The sequence below is a fragment of the Cavia porcellus genome, unplaced genomic scaffold, assembly GCF_034190915.1.
Source record: "Cavia porcellus strain 051 isolate PalLab524CR breed Dunkin Hartley unplaced genomic scaffold, mCavPor4.1 scaffold_29, whole genome shotgun sequence".
In the NCBI taxonomy this organism is placed as follows: domain Eukaryota; kingdom Metazoa; phylum Chordata; class Mammalia; order Rodentia; family Caviidae; genus Cavia; species Cavia porcellus.
This window is the reverse complement of record NW_026947512.1, coordinates 3195590-3211122: the sequence shown is the minus strand read 5'-3', so window position 1 is coordinate 3211122 and position 15533 is coordinate 3195590. Positions and strand designations below refer to the sequence as shown.

General features: G+C 41.2%; 1 protein-coding gene across 2 annotated transcripts in view; it reads right to left on the bottom strand.

Moving 5' to 3' along the window:
- Nmnat2 (nicotinamide nucleotide adenylyltransferase 2) overlaps nt 1-15104 on the bottom strand; it is a 160185-nt gene extending 145081 nt beyond the window's left edge. Inside the window, exons 1-2 of one of the 2 annotated variants that reach the window (XM_063240022.1) lie at nt 14874-15070; nt 12436-12535 (exon numbers count right to left, since the gene is read on the bottom strand). In XM_063240022.1, coding sequence (XP_063096092.1) covers nt 12436-12442 — 7 coding nt within the window. In that variant the 5' untranslated portion in view covers nt 12443-12535; nt 14874-15070. Of the gene's footprint in view, nt 1-12435; nt 12536-14873 lie in introns of both variants that reach the window. The other variant, XM_003474780.5, reaches the window with a different exon arrangement.
- Between the last annotated feature and the right edge of the window lie 429 nt (nt 15105-15533).

Genomic DNA, 15533 nt, shown 5'->3' with positions numbered 1-15533 from the left:
CTTTTACAAATCACAAAAGACTGAAATAAATCAATTTGCATCTAAAAGTGTGCGTGTGTGTGACTGTTGCTGTATTAAGCAGAGGTTGGGAGCAAGTAGAAGGCCAGCGACAGAAAGACAGAAAGATACTGCTAAGCACGCGGTGGCCTTGATGGGAGACCGTCTCTACTTACTGCCCCATCTGGAGTCAGAGCTCAGTCCAACCCCAAACAAACCACAAAGCACTAATCTTAAGCAAAGGAGTGCAGGAGGGCAAATTCCACACGGAGAAGTCAGTCAGGTCTTTTGAATGAATATTCATCGCCATATGATTTACTGGGCAAACTGAGATGTCGTGTTTAAGTATTCCCCAGGGGTCTAGCAGGGAATTCTTTATTCACTACATTTAAATGCAAATGATAACAAAACGGCATGACAATCCACTTTGAAAAGTTGATTTAAAGCAGCATAAGGGGAGGTTTAGGGTCCAGTGAAAGGCTATTATTATAATTTTACACAGAGTGGAAAAGTCAGGCCAAACAAGTCAAAAATTCGATGCTATTATGGGGACAACTGTGTCGCCAAATAGGATTTGTTTTTTCTTCTTGAGAGGAAATAAAAGTTCTCATTTTTTGTTCATTAAAGATAGCTATGGCTACCAATCTGGACTATTGGTCAGTATAAATTATCCCCACCCAACTGGTAATAATTCAAGCAAAAGCCCTTTACTTTATACTTAGCTAGCAAGTACCATGCTGAGAGTCATTGAGAATGCTTAGAAATACTGGACACGGTTCTTAGACCTTCACTGTGACGTATGAGACTTTGTAGGGACATCTAACACACACGTGCATCACAAAGGGTCGAAATGGCCCACGTAAGAGAAGAATGTTCTGCTGTGTCCAGTGAGAGTGCAGCCCTGGAGGGAAGCACAGAGGCTCCCAGGATGGGAGAAGATGGCGAGAGCCATGAATCTCTGGCTGAAGTGTCTCCCACTGTGGACTGCAATGGAGCCATTATTCTCTCTATTCAAGAAGGAGAATTAGACGTTGTCCCCATACCAGCCCTATCTCAATCCAAACTGTCAAACAAACAAAACAGGGAGGAGAGGGACTAGTTTGAAAACAGAGGTCAGCTAGAGAAGCAATTCCGTACCAGCTGCAAGGACCTTTCCCTGAAACAACAGGATATCTGGGGATTTGCATTAGAACAGTACAGAGCAGCAGCTAGCAGGAAGATTGGGTATCAATAAATCAAGATTGCCTGGTGAGAGTGGCAGGTGTATCAGCGTTCATTTATTGCATATTTACTTTCACATATGTTTGGAATTTTCCATAAGAAAAATGGTCCTGATTCTACCAGCCCAATTTAAATCCACTAAGTCACCACTGGAAGGAACAAAGGCACTTTTTCCACTTTCCTAGGAGCTCTAGGAATAAGGCCAGGCCCATAGCATGGCTGGGGGGAAAGAGCTGGAGAACACCAGGACTCTTCAACATGGGTAAGAGTTGATTTCAAACTCTCAACAAAACCCATTTTAAAAAATAACAGTCTCTTCAGTGAAATAACAAAAACTTTGATAATTCCAGAATTTAGAAACTCTTACTCTTAGCCCTGGCTGGGAAACTGCAAAGCTGCAAAGATTTTTTGTTTGTTGGTTTTGTTTTGTTTTGTTTTCTTATTCCAGAGGCAGGATGTATTTCCCAGTGTGTAAATGACATTTTCTTTTTGTACCAAGAATTGAACTCAAGAACTTGTGATATCTTACATGACTAAGCAAGAGTTCTGACTTGCAAAGTTGCAGCGATAGCACAGCTTGACAATATACCAATTAAATCTTTTAATAATTTGGACTAGGTTAGTGGTTTGGTCTGTCAAATTTGACTAGTTATTCAGCATGCAGGTGGCCATAGCTTGCCTAGCCCTATTCAGTTAGAAAGAAATGCTCATAGCACCACAAATAAAGAGAATTTCTCCTATACAGAGTTCAATAACAGATCGAAACACCCATATCAAGCCACATCAGATGGGGCACCACTTATTTTAAGAGGGATTTTAGACATTGCTCCCAGCCCAACTCCATCCGCAACCCAAACTGTTAAGCAAACAAAACATGAGTTCCAAGATAAGTGTTCAAAGAAAATGAGTCGGGATGCCACGAAGACTAGAAATGGTACTGGATGTCCAGCTGAAGGAAGCCTGAGAGAACACTGGTGGGGAGGATGTGCAGCAGCTGTCTTTGGCTAGATGAATTTCTCACAAGTCGGGTCTCCTCTCACCCCCTGTCACAGACAAGAATGAACTCCAATACGTGGAATCTCAGGAAACCAATTGGCAGCCCAACAAAAAGACTAGTCTTGAAAAAGTACAACTCTGCCCACTACTTGGTGGCTGCACTGGAAAACAGTACATTCTCTGGACCTGAAAAATCTCAGGCGGATGTTGTATGGGAGATTGCAGGATTGAGTGAACATCTGATGATCTCTGAAATCTTCGTTTTACGCCTAAACTTTTTTTTTCTTCTCTGAAATCTTCAGATGGAGATTCTATGACTTCTGAAGATGAGAGCACTTAGAATTGCCAAGCTAAGAGGGTTTTTTATGTTGTCCATTTTGTTTGTCTGAAGTAAATAATTTACAGTTTTTCTTTATTAGATACCAAAGACATAAGACATTTCCAAACTGTGAGTGAATAAAAATAAAACCCAACCTCTGAGCCACCCTTAAGCCTACTTTTATTGCACTGAAAAACCATTCTTAGATGTACCATGCATCTCCCTCAAGCATCCGATGGGCAGTATCAGGCATCAGCTTCATCCTCAAGCCTGTATTTTTCCCTTTTGCCAAGTTACATATTTAATCACTTCTACACATGACTTGTAGATTCCCAGTATGATTGCCATGGACGCTCCAGGATGGAAGTGCATTCCAGCAAACACAGGCCTTCATGTATTGAGGCGAGTATCACCTCTTATTTTCTGGCCCTGTCTTACTCAAAAATGTTTTCCTGTATTTCCTGACTTTCAACTGTTTATCTTTTCTAACCATATTTTGACTAACTGTTAACATTTTGACTATCCCTAAGAGTTTAGTAATTCATTCAATTTTCTTTGCTTTTGTTTTTTGGCGGTACCAGGGATTGAACTCACAACCTCACACTTGGCAGGCAGGCGCTTATGCCGCTAAACTAAATCCCCAGCCCCATTCAATTTTCTTATGCATAGTTTCTTTGTACTTAGAGCACTGTACTAGGCACCTTAGGAGATTAAAAAAAAAAAATCAGATGACCCTGGCAAGGGCCTAAGTCTGCTAAAGCATGGGCATAAATAGCTGTACCCACAGCACAATGTGCTAAGTGCTGTAAGAGAGGTACAGACCAAGTGCTATCAAAGTTTCAGAGGGAGGCGAGAGGCTGGAGAAAACCCAGGAGGCTGCAAAAGCAGCCGAGAAAACTGAACGCAATGGTATGCTAGGGTTTTTGAATAAGGTATATAAAACATTAAATTTTGAATAAGAGGCCGTTGAGAGATAAGAAAAGGACAAACATTCTCCAAAAGTATACTTAATGTTCAATAGCAGATAAATGTCCAACATCAGCCAGAGGCGCTAATCAATGTTCAATGTAAATGAAACACCAGAAAAATCATCTCCATTGTGAACACGGTCATTTATCCAGTAAGCCAGAAAAATTACAATTATGAAATTGAAACTACATTTGCTGCTTAAATGAGTCTTTTTAGGACTGAAATTATTCATTAAATAGTTCCTCTGGGTAATGGACTTCAGCAGCAGTTCCTGTTTTAGGAACACTTTAGAATCACTCTCATTCCTACCTCCAGGGGTAGGGTTATAGCAAGGAGAAGTGAACTTTTTCTGTAACTGTCCAGAGAGCAAATATTTGAGATTTTGTATTTCACAAGGTTTCTACTGCAACTACATGATACTGCTGCTTTATGGCAAAAAAAAAAAAAATCCATAAATGATGCGTGAATGGCAGTGGCTATCTGCCAGTAAAACTTTATGAATACTCAATTAATTTCATACAATGTTCATACATCAGGAAATATCATCCTTTTACATTTTTTCATCATTTAAAAACATGAAAGTCATTTTTAGCTTTCATGTCTTGTAAAAACAGTGGCAGCCAAAGTTTACAAACTCCTGAATTATCAATCATCCTGTTTTACAGATAAGAAAAAAAAGGTTCCAAGAGATAAAATGTGTCTGTATATTAACAGACGTTCAGCATTTTTGTTTCCATATAAAGAGAAACAATGAAGTAATATGAAAAACTGGAACATGTACCTGTTTTTTAAATGGACATTGTTCACAGCATGGAAAAATCACACAGTATCTATCAACTTTGATTCCCTGCAGAGCAGCAAACAAATACTATTGAAATGATGCTTAGCAAGCTTGATTCCTGTAAATAAAGACATTATGGCTTAAGTTAATATGTACAACATTTTATGATGTTTCTTAATTTTAATTTATAATTGTGATAATCTGCTTTTTAAAAAATTGTCTTTTATCAGAGAACTTGTATTTCATGTGACAAATCCCATGCTACTAAGTATCAGCATGTATTTCAAAACTAGTCTGAGTAGTTATTAATGTAGTTTAAATTCAATGCTCCACTTTTCTATGGCTATCAAGATGAAGGGTTGGAAAAATGTTGAACAATAAAACACTGGAAAGCCCAATATCTCACTTATTTGAGTCTCTCAAATGACATGATGATGATTTTAAAAGTCATGGGAAATTGTAATTTTATAGTAAAAAGAGAAATGTTTGTTCAAATCCAAGATTAGAGTCAAAAGAAATGTCAAAGGGAAAGCTCTTCATAATACTTACATTTCAGACAATTTCCTGTGGAAAAGAGAGCAGGCACATATCCAAATTCTACAAAATCATCGAAGATGGAACCAGGGTGAACTGAGTTCACCAAGTCTGAGAAGACTTGAACAACAGGAGCCATCCACTTAAGCACAGTAGGAAGTAAATTGTGAAGCAGGGGAAACTTACTTCTCATCAGGGGGTTGGGTGGGAGAGTGCATTTTGTTTAGTATCATTTTGGACAGCCGCGTAGCAGAATAATAGTCACTTGTTTAGTCCATCACTAGATGTGGTTTATACAATGGCTCCATTTCAGAAAATAAATAAAATCATGTAAAAAGAAAGGAAAAGAAAACATTCCTTATTTCAAAGAATAATATAAAAATGATTTTAAACTGCTCAGATAATATCTCAGCACCGTATGTCCAGTGAACTAGACATAGGGAACTTTGATATTTGGAGAATAAATCCAACATTTGGCACGTCCTCCTCTGCCCATCACTCTTCAAGGGCTGACTGAAAGTTCTGGGTGAAGTCTGATGCCCGTGGCTCTGCCCTCTCCCACCCACGCTGTTTCCTGTGTCTCATCTCCTGCTTTCCCCTCTGCCCGCTCATGTGAGTCCTAGCAAAACAGCCAGCTCCCTGGAGAGCCAAACTGTCAGGGGCCTTCACTCCTGCCCTATGCTCAGCCAAGAATGCCATTGGTCCCTGGGCAGCTCTGATTTTTAAGCTCAGACTCCAAGTGATTCCTGCCCTGGTGGCTTTTCCACCATTTTGCAGAGTGACAACTTTGTCCCTAATGCTCCCATGTACATTTTCACCTCTTTTATAATCCTTGTCATCTGAACTGCTACATTTAGTTCATTTATCTCTAGATCATCTTTTAGATAAAGAAGGTGTGCCATTAATTTTCATAACCCTGCGACCTAACATAGCACCCAAAAAAATTAGAAGCCACTGAGCCCTCTCATGACTCTACCCACAGGTTTGAGGCCAGGGTGGTAGGTTGGTATGTAATTCTAACATATTCATTCACTCATTCAATAAGCATTTATTGAGTACTCACTATGCGACTGGGACTGTTCTAGAAGTTTTATGAGTAGAGTAAATAAAGATCTCTGTGCTTGAGGTACTCACTTTCTCTCTGGGAATATAGACATCCAGCAACAACAAGGAAATAACACACTTTGTTAAAAGGCCATAAAAACTAAAGGAAAGAGACATAAAGCGGGATAAGAGGAACTGAGTATGTGTGAGGCATGATTTAAATTATGTTGTTGGAGGAGTGAGACCTGTCAAGTGGACAATTTACATGTTAGCAAAGACTTAGAGGAGGAGAATGAATTGGTCATGGAGATACAGGCATTCCAGTGAGAGAGAACATTTCAAACAAAGACTTAGACTGAAGCTAGGAGATCAGAGAGGGTGGCTGAGAGTGGGGCAGAACAGGTGTGGGACGGGTGGCAGATCATGGAAGCCTGTAGGTCATCACATTAGGGTGACTTTGACCTTCACTTGGAAAGAGATGGGGAAATACGGGAGGATTTTGAGCAAAGGGGAAAGATAATCTAACTTAGATCTGGCTTATATTTTGAAATGTTTTTAAAAGGATCACTGTGGCTATTATGAATTGAGTTTTCAGTTTGTTTTCTGAAGTACTGGAGATCAAACACAGGATTATCTCACCACTAAGCTGTGTCTCCAGCCCTTTTTACTTTATATTTTGAAACAGAATCTCACCAAGTCGTTAGGCTGACCTTGAACTTGTGAGCCTCCTGATACAGCCTCCCAAATAACTGGGATTATTGGCATCTGCCATCATGCCTGGCATGCAACTGAGTATTGAAACCAAGGGTAGAAGTGGGAAGATTAATTAAGAGGTTACTGCAATAATTTGGATTAAAGATGGCAGCAGCTTGTACTAGGGTATAAACTGGGAGGGGCGGCTGACCCTAGCAATAATTTGAAGGTAAATCCCAAAACATTTGCTGACAAGGACTCAAAAGAGAAATGAATTAAGCATTAGTCCAAGATTTTTGGCCCAAGCAATTGGAACAAATGAAAAACAATGAGTGTTTAGTTTTACCAAGCTACACTTTGCTCACGCGCCGTCTGTCTGGTAAATGTTAAGCGATGTGCACAGGCAGCAGACAGCTACTCAGGAGGTGGGAGTACAGTGCAGAAGGGGCAGAGCAGGAGGGTTATTTATCTGCCACCACTTCCGGGAGCTGCCCCTGCTCCCGGCTCCTCTTACCCCTTGCTCCCAGGTGGGTAAGAACTCTCCTGGCTGGCTTACTTGTCCAAGCCTACAGAGAATGATGCAATAAATTTAATGGAAAGCAGATTAAAAGTAGTAGGCTTTAAAGAAGCTCCGATACAGAGACCCACTATTATGATCAGAATGAGGCAGATGATGATGCTGATAGTGGCTATAGCATTTGCTTTTGCTGCAGAGTTCATAAATCATGGAGATACTGTAAAATATAAAAGGAAGAGAAAGCCAGTATCGGGAGGTTAGCCTTGCTCACACTGTGGAAGCTGTTGACACATCTTTTTAAGCAAAAATACTTCTAAGGCTAGCTGCCAAACTGTATCCAAAAAAAGTAAATGTGTTCCATGCAATCGAATGTTCATAGCTGGAAGATCTCTGACAGTGGAAGGTATCTCTCCTTGTAAACTGATGCTGCATTGAGAAGTAAAACATCACCATAAGTAAAGTTATAAAACTCTCTGTAATTCTCCTATAGCCTAGGTTTTAGTCTACAACATCAAATCCAAAAGCACTGTATTGAATGTCTTTATTTAAACAAGATTGTGTACATTTAGGATACTGAAAAAACACCTATATTGGAAAAATAATTTCATGTATTCTTTTGTGTATTTTTGAGCAATTTAGGATTATCTTAAAATTCTGAAATTAAAGAACTATATAAAATATATATTTTACAACCTCATAGGTATTAGTTAAGGGGTCAAGGAAATATGTAGCTCAATAATAGTGTTTGCTTGCACACTGAAGCCTTGGACTTGGTCCCTAGCACAAAATAATAACAACAGCAATAATAATAATAGAGTAAGCACTACGAACTGAACACTATGTTGGTAATCAAGAGGATAATGAGACTGTACAATTTAGACTTGAATCTTTTTAAAGAAAAACATTCAAACTGGTTTTCATTCTTTTTCCTGGTCATGTAAAAACTATTTTCACAGCTACTGGCTATCAATTAAAAAATAACAAAATGCATATACATTATCCATCTACTTGCACATTTTCCTCTCATGTCTAAGGGTATCTTAGAAATGTCGAGGTTCAAACTTGAGTGTTGGCAGGATATGCTGTTTAGCTTTTCTCCACACTTTAGGCTGTTCATTTAAGTTGTTCTACCACTGGAAACTTACGTACAAATGTTTCTCTGACATCCTTGGCATTTCAAAGGATGCTCCCACTAAACAAGAATTCAAACTATTTCTTTTTTGACATATAATAATTGTACACTCTTATGGGGTACAGTGTGATAATTCAACACATGCATACAATGAGTAATAATCAAGTCAGCATAATTGACATTTCCTTCTCAGACATCATTTCCTTATGTTAAGTTTTACATCATTTTTTAAATGAGTCACATGTATGCTTGTCTGTCTGTCTGTCTGTCTGTCTGTCTGTCTGTCTGAGTATACCTACATGTGTGCTGGGAATCAAACCCAGTCCTCACATTCATATATGCTAGGTCATGAGCCATATCCCCAGCTGGGGAGCCTCCTAATTCTGATGGTTCCAAACAGAAAAGCTTAAAATGTAAAATAGGAAAGCAAAACAAGAAGACAAGAGATACTGAAAATAGCTTTTCACTTAAACTGTTAGAAATATCGCCCTTATAATGCTGGTTATATCTTGTCTCTTCATTTGGGATGCACTCTCAATAGGAGATTTACCTCTCCCAGCTGGCTTTCATCTGCATGAGGTACACAATCAATTCTACAGAAGAAAGCAAATGAAGTCACTTGTTTATGTGAACAACAGTGTCCGACTTCCTTTTCAGACTGTTCTTCCTGTGTCATGAGCAGACACAGCTTCTTCCAGTGAAACCACAGCCACCATCCATGTGTTCAGCTTATTGATGCGTTGAGTAGACTCCCATGTATCTACTTGAGCATCTTATTTCAGCCATCATCTCAGTGATGGGCAAGTTTTGCAAACTCTATCAACTGTTTCAGAGCCTCGTCATTTAAAAAAAAGGAGTCAACTTTAAGAGATCTTGATTGTCTCTCATTTCTTACAAACAAAACCAAACAAAACAGAAATGCTCTCTTTATTTCCCTAACATTAAGGAATCTCAGTATCTTTTTGTAAAGAACTCTGAATAATTCAACTGGAACCCAGGAGTCTGCTGGGAGTTTTCATTCTAAGACTAGACTGTGTCCTAGACTTTGAATTTAGGTATTTCCTTCTTTTGCATCAGTGCTTGGTTAAAATACGTATTTCTAAAACTTTAGACAAAGAAATTGGGTTCTCCTCCAATGTTTTCTATTCACCTACCTCAGATAGAAAACCACAAATGACACTGAACTGATTCACTATTGAGTCACCAAATAAGGATCTCTTTTTCTCCCAAATAACTTTTTTTTTTAAGACAACGTCTCACTCTGTAATTCAGACTGGCCTTGAACTCACTATGTAGCCCAGGCTGGCCTCAAATTCACAGCAATCCTCCTGTCTCAGCCTCCTGGTTGCTGGAATTATAGGAGTACACCACCACACCCAGCCCAAATAACTTTCAAATGCACTCACTCTCCATCCAGGTACTACTAACCAGAGCCAGATAACTTTTGACTTAAACTCTGTATTGATGAAATATGTGTCTAAGTAGTTGTCACATTCTTGTCTTTCACCAAGGTATGCTCAAAATTCAATTTTATCTTAATTTTGAGATGTGACTATTTGACTCTTTTACTTACAAAACAGTGTAGTATCTTCTCTGTCATTGGGATATCTAAATTTTTTATTTGTACTGGGAATTAAACCCAAAGTCTTTGCACTGAGCTACATCCTCAGTCTTTTTTTCCTTTTCATTTGAGACAGGGTTTCACTAAGTCACTAAATTGCCCAGGTTAGACTCAAACTTGAGATCCTCCTGCATCTGCCTTTTAGAGTGTGGAACTATAGGCATGTACCACCATGCTCCACAACAAATAAAACATCTAAATTCTTCAACGTGACTTACAAGCCTCCATAGTTGATCATCTTTCCATCTGCCTTTCTAAGCCTTACGGTCATCATGAGCTTTTTTTTCACAGCAGACTACCACGGCTCTGTATCTCACAACCTCAACCCTTGTGCATGGTTGATTGTTCTGCCCAACACAGGGTTCTACATATTTGTTTATTTTCTACTGTTAAGCAAATAGGTACAAGGAAATATGTCAATGATGAAACCACGTACTTTTTTCCTGTTCCTTGAGATTAAGCTGTACCATGGAAACAGTCATAAAACATAGGAAATGACCTTCAGGGCATGGTAAACTACCATGGGACCAAATGTCAGTATAGCTACACTTAATTGAGGAGTCAGAGGCAGGAATGGTAGTGGACCCCTGTAACCCCAGCATCCTGGTGGCGGAGGCAAGAGAATCACAAGTTTGAGCCCAGACTAGGCAGCTTAGTGACTTAGGAACACCTTGGCTCAAGATTTTTAAAAATGACATCTAAATGGGGCTACGGATGTTGCTCAAGCAGAAGGCCCTAGGTCAACCTCCAGTACCAAAAGAAACATTGTCTCGAGTAGATGGAGTCTCACTGAGAAAGTGCCAAAATCTAAAAGAAGCTAAAATTTAATGATTGACAGGTATTAGCTGAAGTACTAGAATGGGGAGGAGGTTTGGGGAGTGATAGCACGATGTTCTGATGATACAGTTAAATGAAAAATATGATAGTATGAAGAAAAGAAATATACTTTGGTGGGGGATATACAACTTTACGGAATATATTTTGTTGGTGACCTGTGTTGCCAAGCACAATAAAAAGTAAAGTCCTAATTACCTTTGTGGACAGCTAAGTTAAGATGATTCCTCCTTTCAGAGGTGTTATTAAATCTTAGTAATGTCTTCCTTGCAATTATAAGGGAAGAGTGAAAAGGTATCATGAATGAGAGAGAGTTTACAGATCCTGAAATTGCTTCTTTCCTGATATTTGTTTATGACCTTGAAAAAATGGTTTACATCTTGTACTTACACCTTGCTATTGGTAAAAGGGATGACAATATTAACTACTTTATGTCACAGCCAATGAAACAGTGGTACAAAAGTGTAAAGTGCTACACTGTGCTTAGTGACTTTTTAACGTAAGTGTTTCAAACATAATAAACACTTCATTAATTTCTGACAGTTCTCCATCAGCTGCAATCCAAAGCATTTTTCTTGGAGTTTCATTTCTAATTATACAAGTAGACAGCCATCCTCATTACCCTTTAAGTGGAGGAAAATTAAATCATATCACATTTCAAAAGATCCAATTATTCAAAATAAAAATATTTTTAAGCAGAAACTAAAGAAACCTATTTAACTTGTAATAGTCAAAAAACTAAAATTCTTCTAGTTTTATGATCGAACTAATCTATCAGTTCTTTCTTACACTGTATTTAAACTTACTACCTGATTTTCAAGTTGTGAATTTACTGAAAATACAGCAATGAAAGTTCTTAGTTCTTAAGTACACAGAAATTTCACTTCCATATGGTAGAGGCTATACTTCAGAATACATCTTTAAAGTTATAAAAACTGAGAACTTAAAAAAACTAAATAAATTTTTAAAAATACAAAAACAAAATTTAAGAACTTACATTTTATAAAGCTGTCTAGTTTCATATTATGTTCTTATATGATGAGGAAGACCCATGAATACAACAACATCATTAGTTTTGGTTTACTTTGTCACAAAACCTACTCATCCCTGAAAGCATCTTACAGCTGAATACATAAATGTTAAGTATCTCTGTCAAAAAAAAATCTCTGCATACGTTTCTATAGTCCTAAGTAGGCCAAATTATACCGATTCCTCATTCACAGTAAAAGAAAAGTTCACTCTAAAATATTTTATAAATATTGAGCATTGTACAATGCTACTTTACTCTTCTCTCTGTTTATAGTCTCATGTTTTCCTTTGGTAAGCAGTTGGATTTTAAAATATAGGTGTTAAATGTTTCTGATTTTTTTTTTGTAGTGGGGATTGAACTCATAACCTTGAACTTTCCAGGCAAGCTCTTGAGTCACTGAGCTAAATCCCCAATCCCAGATTTCTAATTTTTAAGTCCTATTTTACAATCTTGTTTGAAACTTTTTACTACGTATTTCAGATCCCTTAAAGAAAGTTTGATAATTTGATGTATTAAATATTTCTGTGTTCTTTGTCAGAAAATTTAAAGGCCATTTAAAAGAAGGAAATAATTCATGGAAATAAATAATTCAAAGAAATAAATTAATGAGAGAGGTCTTACAGAAATGTGTATTTAAGAATCCACTTAGTTCATGACAAATTTCATTCCATTCTGTTAGCATATATTTGAAGGAAACAGTGTTCACAAAATTTTGCAGTCAAAAGATGGGTGTGCACTTTTTTCTACCTTTCATGCATTACAGAGGCCTTTGCAAGAGTTCAGCAATGAGGCGTTCAAGACAACTCTGTCACCTTCTCTACACATGGCTCAATGTCAAGCTTGTCATCTGTAAATGGAAGTAACGATAGCTTTCTTTTAAAGTTGCTCAGAGCAGTAAGAGACATTAAATATATGAAAAGATAGCATTAATCAGAAAGGCTCTACAAAAATAAATGATAAAATTTACAAAAACTCAAAGATTCCACTGAGATTCTATAAAACAATTTAACATGCATTTTCTCTTCTTAGTCTTGCTTCCTTTTGATATGATTATGTGCTAAATCCTTCTTTAGGCGATAAGCTCTTTAAAGCCATACTGAGCACATTGCATCTTTTTTCTGTTGCTCTTTGGATTAGAATTAACTAATGGACACTCAAGGGCTTTGTGGACAGTTAGATCCTCAGTGCTATTGTGGGGTAAGTAATCAGAGCTGTTTAAAAATAAAAATAAAAGTAATCAAATCTATTTTTACCTATTCTATATCTCAACTCTTCTATGGCCCATACTTATTTTCACATATTTTAACTTCAAAGCTCACGGAAGCTTAGCAGGCTAGCATCTACTTAACAAAAGCCTTTATCACTCCTACCAAACACTCTTCAGCTGCAAGCCCTTGGTTCTCAATCTAAAACTGTTTCCCTTATAACCTAAAACAAGCCGAAATAACCACATCCTTAGCTCCAGAAAGAAAAGTGTGATCACAGGCCCACTCAAGATTCCTACAGCTAAGAAGTTCCCCCAAGAAAGCCCATCCTTGGCTGATCAAGGGAGAGCAGTCAAGAACATCAACATGAGATGGGCAGGGGAGAAGGACATCAGAATCAAAAGAAAGTGAAAGTAAGGGTTCCCAGGGCACCCACATCCTTCACAAAACTGACAGGATCTCTAGTCTGTGCCCCTGCTGGAACCGCAGTCTGTTTAGCCGACAAATCGGCCTCAGCTTCGTATACAACACTTAAAACCGGAAGAAATAGTGAAGAAGGGATGGCTCCCTCTCGGGCCCTTTCCTTCCCTGTGTAAAAGTGCCTCAGTCTGCCCTCTGTTAAAAGCAGCTCTGATTCATTTTTGCGAGGTTTTTAACAAACGGCCCCAGTCCAGGGGACCTTTCCGGTTTAGAGACGAATAGTGTCGGCCCAGTCCACTTCTCCTGTCTTTACGGATAGGCTGTGGCTCTCACTAACGAGCCCTGGCAAAGCTCTCCCAGTCCCCAGGCTCGGGGTACACGCGTGTGTCCGCAGCCAGCTCCGGCGCGCCCTGCGTTTTCAGCACCACCGCCACTGGAGAGCGCCTTTGTGGCGCGCCGGTCTGGGCCTCCCATCCGGCTTCCTGTGCAGCCCCCGCGCACTCTCTCTCTCTCCATCTCTTTTTCCTGAGTCCCAGGAAAAAACACATTCCAACTTCAAACTTCTCAATCCCTGCTTCTAAAGTGACCTCCGCGTCCGTCCCTCGGAGTCCAAACACTCCCATCCCCGCTCCTTTGGGTGGCACTGGAGCAGCAGCTGAGCCGCGTGGTTTCTCCACCAGTGGCTCCGGGTCTCCATCACCTTCGCCTCTGCTGGACCTTCTGCCAGCGGCCAGAAGCGCCGGCTCGCTGGCTGTCGCTCTCCAGAGCTCTACACGCCCCAAAGCCTCCAAGAAACAAACTCGCGGTGCTGCGCCTCCGCCTCACTGCACACGCGCGCGCACACACATTCGTACACACTCGCGCGCCGCAAGCCTTCCCGGTGCCGTCGTCGCCCTGGACGCAGGCTCGGCCAACTTGGGCCCGGATCCGTGAGCACCGGCTCCCAAGGGCCTCCTGCCGCGGCCGCCCGCACCCTCCCCTGCCTGGGCAGCAGGTCCCCGCGCCGAAGCTCGGCAGCCCGGGGCCCCCTCCTGTCCACTCGAGCATCCACCTCGCGCGGGCCAGTCTCGATCTGCAAGCCCTCAACATTCGCTCTGGGCCGCCTGGATTCCTCTCCCCGAAGCCCGGTGCCCGTCACCGCTGACTCGTGTGCCAGGGTGTTTGCGCCTCCCAGGCGTATTTAACTCCTTTGCGCTCTCGGTCCATCCCGAGCACACAGCACGTTACCTCCAACCCCCTCCTCGCTTCCCTGCACCCCGACCTCGGTCCCCATCCCGATCCCTGCCGCCAAGTAGTCAAAACCCCGCGCCTCGGCACCGGGTTCTGGAACTGAGAACCCGGCTCCGGGGTCCCGCCCCGCCCCCACCCCGGCCCCCCGCGAGGCGGGCTGCCGGCCGGCGACGCCGCGGAAACGCAGTCTGCGTCCCCTCCGCTCCGGGAGCCGCGCACGGAGCGGCCGACTCGCCGGGGGAGCGGCCCGCGCACCCTCCGCAGGGGCACACGCCTTCCTGCTCAGCCGCCCTGGAAAGCACGGGTGCCAGGGTGGGCGGGAGGACTCACCGAACATCTGAATGTGCCCTTTGGTGATGGGGTTGAAGCTGCCGCAGGCCAGCAGGATAACGTGCGTCTTAGTGGTCTCCGTCATGGTCCGGGTGGGCCCTCGGGTGGTCCGGGGGTTGCCTCTCTTTTTGTGTCTCGATATGTCTGCAGAGGGAGAAAGGAAGGCGAGGCTCGGCGCTGGATGATGTGGACTCTAAGGAGCCGCTCCAGACGCAAACGCGTCACTCCCCGCCTCCCCTTAACGCTTGCAGCGCCGGCCGGAGCCGAGGCTGCTTTGTACTGCTCTGCTCTCGTCTCTTCTCGGTCCTCCTCTGTTCTAGCTTCTTTCGTGTTTCTGGTCCTCGTGACCCACCCTACCCTTTCTCGCTCCCCCATCACCCCACTTTACTACATCACTTTTCTTTCTCTGAGTTTATCCTCCAAGGCAGATCGTGGTACCCACACCCAGCACCATGGATATATACACAGCATGGTGCAAACTCTACCCTTCCTTTCTTCTGATTTCTCTTCTCTGCCCTGCTGTCTTTGTCTAGCATCTCTAACTCCAAATACGTTTGATACGAATTTTCTGTCTCACTTCAAAATTTTAAGTGATAAATGACAATCGTCTTCATTCCCTCCCCCCCTCCATAATTGTGAACTACTAATGAGCTAAATCCA